At 55.9% G+C, this 8,295-nt stretch overlaps 1 protein-coding gene across 1 annotated transcript; it reads right to left on the bottom strand.

Annotated features, from left to right (window-relative positions):
- Positions 1–1,830: 1,830 nt before the first annotated feature.
- On the bottom strand, positions 1,831–6,896 carry alkbh5 (alkB homolog 5, RNA demethylase). Its single transcript, XM_084462317.1, has 4 exons — positions 6,007–6,896; positions 5,403–5,483; positions 4,914–5,039; positions 1,831–2,850 (listed from the first exon to the last, which is right to left on the bottom strand). Exons 1-4 carry the CDS (start codon positions 6,741–6,743, stop codon positions 2,697–2,699), a joined length of 1,098 nt encoding a protein of 365 aa, XP_084318443.1. The 5' UTR covers positions 6,744–6,896; the 3' UTR covers positions 1,831–2,696.
- Positions 6,897–8,295: the final 1,399 nt, after the last annotated feature.

Below are 8,295 nucleotides of genomic sequence, written 5' to 3'. Positions count from 1 at the left end.
CCCTGGTGGCGGTAGAGGGCGCTGCGCCGTGTCCCGGTCAAGGCTGATCACTGCCCCCTGGTGGCGGTAGAGGGCACTGCGCCGTGTCCCGGTCGAGGCTGATCACTGCCCCCTGGTGGCGGTAGAGGGCACTGCGCCGTGTCCCGGTCGAGGCTGATCACTGCCCCCTGGTGGCGGTAGAGGGCACTGCGCCGTGTCCCGGTCGAGGCTGTGGTGCTGACTGATTCAAAGGTGATGTTAAGAGTTTGGGGTCGAAGCTCAAAGAGCGCATTGCCAATCAATCAGTTACCGAAGGCGCAGCCGAACAGATAAGAGACAAAGGAACGACTTGTACCCACAGATGTGACTATAGAAGTGGGTCTACTCTGACTATAGAAGTGGGTCTACTCTGAGTATAGAAGTGGGTCTACTCTGACTATAGAAGTGGGTCTACTCTGAGTATAGAAGTGGGTCTACTCTGACTATAGAAGTGGGTCTACTCTGACTGTAGAAGTGGGTCTACTCTGACTATAGAAGTGGGTCTACTCTGACTATAGAAGTGGGTCTACTGTAACAGAAGGGTTAGTTTTTACATGAGTGTTTAAAGGAATGAGCATACTGTGGGTCCGTGGATTAAGGAGTAGGTACACCCTCCACTACCCCCCGGCTTGTACCCCCTCCACTCCCCCCGGCTTGTACACCCTCCACTACCCCCCGGCTTGTACACCCTCCACTCCCCCCCGGCTTGTACACCCTCCACTCCCCCCCGGCTTGTACCCCCTCCACTACCCCCCGGCTTGTACACCCTCCACTCCCCCCCGGCTTGTATACCCTCCACTACCCCCCGGCTTGTACACCCTCCACTCCCCCCCGGCTTGTACACCCTCCACTACCCCCCGGCTTGTACCCCCTCCACTACCCCCCGGCTTGTACCCTCCACTACCCCCCGGCTTGTACACCCTCCACTACCCCCCGGCTTGTACCCCCTCCACTACCCCCCGGCTTGTACACCCTCCACTCCCCCCCGGCTTGTACCCCCCCCACGGCGGTCTCTGGAGCAGGGGCAGCCTCTTCCAGAGGTGCAAACCCATCACAGGTGAAAAAGGTGACGGACAGGCAAACCCAAACATGCACAGATCAAACAAATGACCCATTCTGGATTAGAAACGTCCATTTTCACCTAAAAGTGACACGCGTGCCCCCCTGGGTTCCCTCCAGGCTCTCTGGGGGACAGGCCCTGATATACAGACAGAATAATAACCAGCCACTACCAACGTGTCACAGCAGGGGTCACAGGGTGAGAGGTCAGAGGTTATCCATGTTGCTGAGTGGAGCAGTGAGGGTGAGAGGTCAGAGGTTAACCGTGTTGCTGAGTGGAGCAGTGAGTGCGCTGGGGTCAGAGGTCGAGGAGCGGGGTCAGAGGTCGAGGAGCCTGGAGGTCACCCAGCAGCTCAGAGTCAGAGATGTGCTCTGGACCGACAGACACGCCTCACTTTTCACCGTCCTGTACACTTGCACTGTGTGTGTGTGTGAGGTGTGTATGTGTGTGTGAAATGTGTGAGGTGTGTGTGTGAAATGTGTGTGGTATGAGCTGTTTGTGTGTGTGTGAGGTGTGTGTGGTGTGTGTGTATGGTGTGTGTGTGTGTGTATGAAGTGTGTGTGTGTGGTATGAGCTGTTTGTGTGTGTGTGTGAGGTGTGTGTGGTGTGTGTGTATGATGTGTGTGTGTGTGTGTGAGGTGTGTGTGGTGTGTGTGTATGGTGTGTGTATGAAGTGTGTGTGTGTGTGTGTGTGTGTGTGTGTGAGGTTGAATAACAGCCGGCAGCACAATAGAATAGAAAGAGTTGGTTTTTAAACAGAAATATTTCAGGCTGGAGTGAACAGTTCAAACACAACAGATCATCATCATATCATTCTCATCATTATCATCATCATCATCATCACCACATCTGGGTCCCGCGGCTCCGTGGCCGTACACACAGCAGGGGTGCGTTCAGCCCAGACAGAACGCAGCGGAGCAGGTGTTTAAAGGGGAACGGTGGTGCGTTGAGCGGCGTGCTGTTTCAGTTGGATCCACTGGGTGCTTTCATACAGCCGGGTTCAGACAAACGTGGCTGCTGATTGGCTAACACCTCTGACAACCACCAATCGAGAGCAGGAGTCCCTCAGAGCCCCCGCACACGTGAACGGCCCCAGGTCTCCATGGTAACAGGTGGTAGAGGGGTCATACAAGCTTAAAGAATATAAAACAACAAAATGCATTCTTCCTCTGAATGTCTGCCAGCTAATCAGTCTGCTTCTGCTCCAAAAACACAACCATGCCTTCCTCTCTCCCACACACACACACACACACACACACACACACACACACACACACACACACACACACACACACACACACACACACACTAAGAAATTATATGATACATGAATAGACATGGGTGATGTCACTGGACCGGTTCCAGCAGGGGGGGGGCGGAGCTGGTAGACACAGCGGGGAGAGGCGGGTCCTACGCCAGCTCTGAACCAATCATCTCTCACCAAGCAACATCCCCACCTGTCCTCCAGCCAGTCTCTGATTGGCTACCAGCTGTTTGGAGCATTCCATTCCAACATGCAGGGGTTCCAGGAGAATACACAGGGGCGACACACACACACACACACACACACACACACACACACACACACAGTCCGTCCTCTCTCTCTCCGTGTGTGTCCTCAGTGGCGTCTCATCTTGCGTCTGGAACCGTCGCTGTGTTTGTCGTACTCCTGGTCCCGCCTCCAGTACTTCTCTGAGCTGTTGCTACGGCGACGGTGGCGGGAGAGGGAGGAGCGACGGTTCTCCTCCTTGTCCATCTCTAGAACCCTCGGCCTGACAGAGGAACACACACCAACAACAACGTTTCATATTTTCACAGAATCGACTATATTTGACTAATGGTATGGTATTACTGGTATGGTATTACTCTGGTATTACTTTGCATAGAAAATGACACACGTCAGAACTGGTCAGTACCAGTTCTGACCACTAGAGAGCGCACGCCGCTTAGTGAGAAACGGTAATGTGAACTAATATTTAGTGTCCGTCTCTGTGTTGAGGGGATTGGAGTGGGTGTGTTGAGGGGATTGGAGTGGGTGTGTTGAGGGGATTGGAGTGGGTGTGTTGAGGGGATGGAGTGGGTGTGTTGAGGGGATGGAGTGGGAGTGTTGAGGGGATTGAGTGGGCTGTTCCGGTGACAGCCAGTCCCACGTCTGCTCACGACACGTTTCCTGTTTACAATGTCCCTGCTGAGCAGAAGCACGACCACCAGACTGACAGGGACAGGGACAGGGACAGGACCACCAGACTGACAGGGACAGGACAGGACCACCAGACTGACAGGGACAGGACAGGACCACCAGACTGACAGGGACAGGACAGGACCACCAGACTGACAGGGACAGGACAGGACCACCACACTGACAGGGACAGGACCACCACACTGACAGGGACAGGACCACCAGACTGACAGGGACAGGGACAGGACCACCACACTGACAGGGACAGGACCACCAGACTGACAGGGACAGGGACAGGGACAGGGTCAGGGTCAGGGACAGGGACAGGGACAGGGACAGGGACAGGGACAGGGACAGGGTCAGGGTCAGGGTCAGGGTCAGGGTCAGGGTCAGGGTCAGGGACAGGACCACCAGACGGACAGGGATTCAGTCGCTTGGCTGGTTTTTGCCATGTTCAAAAGAATAACTACTAATGTGTAACGTGTTCTGGCGTGATGAGAAGATGGGCGGGACTCAGGCCGCTCTGGCGTGATGAGAAGATGGGCGGGACTCAGGCCGCTCTGGCGTGATGAGAAGATGGGCGGGACTCAGGCCGCTCTGGCGTGATGAGAAGATGGGCGGGACTCAGGCCGCTCTGGCGTGATGAGATGATGGGCGGGACTCAGGCCGCTCTGGCGTGATGAGAAGATGGGCGGGACTCAGGCCGCTCTGGCGTGATGAGATGATGGGCGGGACTCAGGCCGCTCTGGCGTGATGAGAAGATGGGCGGGACTCAGGCCGCTCTGGCGTGATGAGAAGATGGGCGGGACTCAGGCCGCTCTGGCGTGATGAGAAGATGGGCGGGACTCAGGCCGCTCTGGCGTGATGAGAAGATGGGCGGGACTCAGGCCGCTCTGGCGTGATGAGAAGATGGGCGGGACTCAGGCCGCTCTGGCGTGATGAGATGATGGGCGGGACTCAGGCCGCTCTGGCGTGATGAGAAGATGGGCGGGACTCAGGCCGCTCTGGCGTGATGAGAAGATGGGCGGGACTCAGGCCGCTCTGGCGTGATGAGAAGATGGGCGGGACTCAGGCCGCTCTGGCGTGATGAGATGATGGGCGGGACTCAGGCCGCTCTGGCGTGATGAGAAGATGGGCGGGACTCAGGCCGCTCTGGCGTGATGAGATGATGGGCGGGACTCAGGCCGCTCTGGCGTGATGAGATGATGGGCGGGACTCAGGCCGCTCTGTGACGCGTGCTGCTTTGTGCACATTTTTAAGATCGATTGCACTTTTTTTGTTGTTGTGTGTGTTGTGTGTGTTGTGTGTGTAGTGTGTGTAGTGTGTGTAGTGTGTGTTGTGTGTGAGTGTGTGTTGTGTGTGTAGTGTGTGTAGTGTGTGTAGTGTGTGTTGTGTGTGTAGTGTGTGTTGTGTGTGTTGTGTGTGTGTGTGTGTGTGTGTGTGTGTGTGTGTGTGTGTGTGTGTAGTGTGTGTAGTGTGTGTTGTGTGTGAGTGTGTGTAGTGTGTGTTGTGTGTGTAGTGTGTGTTGTGTGTGTTGTGTAGTGTGTGTAGTGTGTGTTGTGTGTGTAGTGTGTGTTGTGTGTGTTGTGTGTGTAGTGTGTGTAGTGTGTGTAGTGTGTGTGTAGTGTGTGTTGTGTGTGTAGTGTGTGTGTGTACCTGTGAGCCGCGTCGGGGTCTGCTCTGCGGTGGGAGGAGCGTTTGGCCTTTAGGGGGGCGTGTCTCTCCGGGGGGGAGGAGCTAACAGAGCTGGTGGAGTCCAGCCGGGGAGCGTCTGGTCTGGTCCTGGACACACAGATCAATCAACCAATCAATCAACCAATCAATCAACCAATCAATCAATCAATCAATCAATCAGGTCCCCACCCAGACTTCAGGGCTCATCCTGGACAGAACCACTGATTACATTAGTCATTTAGCAGACACTTTTATCCAAAGCGACTAACAATAATTGCATTTAACGCAGGAAGTCAGTGTACTACTACTTGCCAGAACTCACAAGTGCATCTTCTCTCTAAAACAAGTGACTAAGAGCAGAATCTAGTGCTGAAGGCAAAGTGCAAGAAGAGCCATCTTAAATACAGTGCGATAGTGATTAAACCATCTACTAGTGGACTGATTGACAGGCGTGTTGCCGTGGTGACTGACTTCCTGAGGATGATGACGGCCCGCCTCTCCTTGATGTCCTGGGGGCGGATGCAGTGGGTGATGTCATCAGCAGCATAGCCACTAGGAGAGAGGCAGGGGAGGAGTCAGAGATGGCACACCTGTCACCACACACACGCAAACATGTCACCACACACACACCCCTGGCTGTCACCACACACACACACACACACAAACATGTCACCACACACACACCCCTGGCTGTCACCACACACACACAAACATGTCACCACACAGAGACACACACACACACAAACATGTCACCACACACACACCCCTGGCTGTCACCACACACACACACACGTCACCACACACACACACACACACAAACATGTCACCACACACACACCCCTGGCTGTCACCACACACACACACACAAACATGTCACCACACACACCCCTGGCTGTCACCACACACACACACACACAAACATGTCACCACACACACACACCCCTGGCTGTCACCACACACACACACACGTCACCACACACACACCCCTGGCTGTCACCACACACACACACACACACACAAACATGTCACCACACACACACACCCCAGGCTGTCACCACACACACACCCCCCTCACCTGAGCACCGTGACGCTGCCCCTGCGGACGGGCAGCTCCAGTACGGGCTCGGACACGCGGATGGGCTTGAACTGGAAGCGGCAGCCGAAGCAGAGCGCGCTGTCGCTGAAGAAGGACACGGACACGATGGGCCGCGCGAAGATGTGCAGCGGGTCCACGTGCGACACGATGCAGCCGCCCGGCTGGTAGTCGTTGATCACCGCGCTGTTGACGAAGCCCTCCGGGATCACCCCGCTCGCCACCAGCTTCCCGATCACCAGCTCGTGCACCCAGGCCGGGACCTCGTCCACCTCCCCCTTCCGGTAGAGCCGCTCCTGCCCCGGGCCGCGCTTCTCCAGCTGCGCGCCGTACGTGTAGCCCTCCCCGAAAAAGTACTTGTTGCGTAGAGGCGCGCGGTCCACGGTGTGGTCCCGGTACAGACCCGCCTCTCCGTTGGCGACCACCTCGTCGATCTTCGCCTCGATGAGCGCGCACTCCTCCGGTGTGAAGATGCTCCTCTGCGCGATGCCGCTCTTCACGCGCCGCGCCTCCTGCTCGCGCGGCTCCTCGCCGTCGCTGTGCTCGAGCTCATCGTCCTCGGACTCCCGGTACTTGCGCTTCCGTCCGTTTCCGTTACTCCCGTCGGCGGCTTTGCTCCCGTACTCGTCTCTGTCGGAGACTTTGCTCTTGTGCTCGTCCCGGTGCGGGGTCATGGACCTGAGCTTCTGTCTGAGGTCGGAGTAGCCGCTGGCCGCCATGGCGTCGCTCTCTGAACTCACTTAACGGAAGCTTCTAGAAAGTGCTGCGGATTACCGTTATTTCACTTCCATATCCCAGGTCAAGACGGTCCGGATGGGCGAAGACGAGGCAGGACGGTCGGGACCGTGGCTCCCGGTAACGTTAACGGCAGCAGCAGCTGTCTCACGGCTGGTCCTAGTGTTGTGATGTGGCTGCTAGCTAACCCTAACCCCTAACCCTAACCCTGACCCCTAACCCTAACCCTGACCCCTAACCCTAACCCTAACCCCTAACCCTAACACTAACACTAACACTAACCCCTAACCCTAATAACCCTAACACTAACCTAACCCTAACCCCTAACCCTAACCCTAACACTAACCCTAACCTAACCCTAACCTAACCCTAACCCCTAACCCTATCTCCAAACCTAACCCTAACCCCAGCGACCGGATACCGAGTCTGTCAGCAGCTCCTCATTACCGGCCGAGCGGGTTCCGGTTAAACAGCTCCGTGTTAACAGCTAACAGGGTTAACAGCTCCGTGGGCCCCGAGTCAATGTTCCTGACTTGGTTACCGGCCTAGCAAGCTAGCACTAGCTCTCTGGAAGCTAACCCTAGCTAGCCTCTCTCTCTGTTAGCTCAGGTTAGCACTAGCTCTCTGGAAGCTAACCCTAGCTAGCCTCTCTCTCTGGAAGCTAACCCTAGCTAGCCTCTCTCTCTCTGGAAGCTAACCCTAGCTAGCCTCTCTCTCTCTGGAAGCTAACCCTAGCTAGCCTCTCTCTCTCTGGAAGCTAACCCTAGCTAGCCTCTCTCTCTCTGGAAGCTAACCCTAGCTAGCCTCTCTCTCTCTGGAAGCTAACCCTAGCTAGCCTCTCTCTCTGGAAGCTAACCCTAGCTAGCCTCTCTCTCTCTGGAAGCTAACCCTAGCTAGCCTCTCTCTCTCTGGAAGCTAACCCTAGCTAACTAAGCTAACCCTAGCTAGCCTCTCTCTCTCTGGAAGCTAACCCTAGCTATGGAAGCTAACCCTAGCTAGCCTCTCTCTCTGGAAGCTAACTAAGCTAACCCTAGCTAGCCTCTCTCTCTCTGGAAGCTAACCCTAGCTATGGAAGCTAACCCTAGCTAGCCTCTCTCTCTGGAAGCTAACCCTAGCTAACTAAGCTAACCCTAGCTAGCCTAGCTACGCACCCGGATGGAAACACGTCTCAGTCGTCCCGGGAAGGCAGCGTTCAGGACGCAGCTGGTCGATGAACATGTCCTCAGGTTCAGGAGTTGGGTTCGGGTTCCTCAGGTTCAGGAGTTGGGTTCGGGTTCCTCAGGTTCCTCAGGTTCAGGGGTTGGGTTCGGGTTCCCACGTCCACGTCTGAGACCCAAGCTCGTTGAGTCTCCGTTCGGCTAATCACACACAAACATGGAGTCAGACATAAACTCGTGTAACCTAGCCCCCGGTACAGCGCATGCGCACTGCGCACCACGACGATACTACAGCAGCAGCGGCCGAGGTCTCCGAGCCAATGGCGAGGCTGGAGACGGAGAGAGCACCTGATTGGTAGGAAGAGATGGACATCCGATT

Source organism: Borostomias antarcticus (assembly GCF_949987555.1).
Source record: "Borostomias antarcticus genome assembly, contig: scaffold_131, whole genome shotgun sequence".
Taxonomy (NCBI): domain Eukaryota; kingdom Metazoa; phylum Chordata; class Actinopteri; order Stomiiformes; family Stomiidae; genus Borostomias; species Borostomias antarcticus.
The sequence above is the reverse complement of the archived record's forward strand: the minus strand, read 5'-3'. Positions and strand labels throughout refer to the sequence as shown.

Bases quoted from the DNA above. Each gene is read 5' to 3' on its own strand.
- alkbh5 (XM_084462317.1), bottom strand. From the start codon at position 6,743: ATGGCGGCCAGCGGCTACTCCGACCTCAGACAGAAGCTCAGGTCCATG. The intron at 5,484-6,006 runs GTGAGGGGGGTG...CCTCTCTCCTAG, and splicing joins GGCAGCGTCACGGTGCTCAG to TGGCTATGCTGCTGATGACA. The intron at 5,040-5,402 runs GTCAGTCACCAC...CTGTGTGTCCAG, and splicing joins GCCGTCATCATCCTCAGGAA to GACCAGACCAGACGCTCCCC.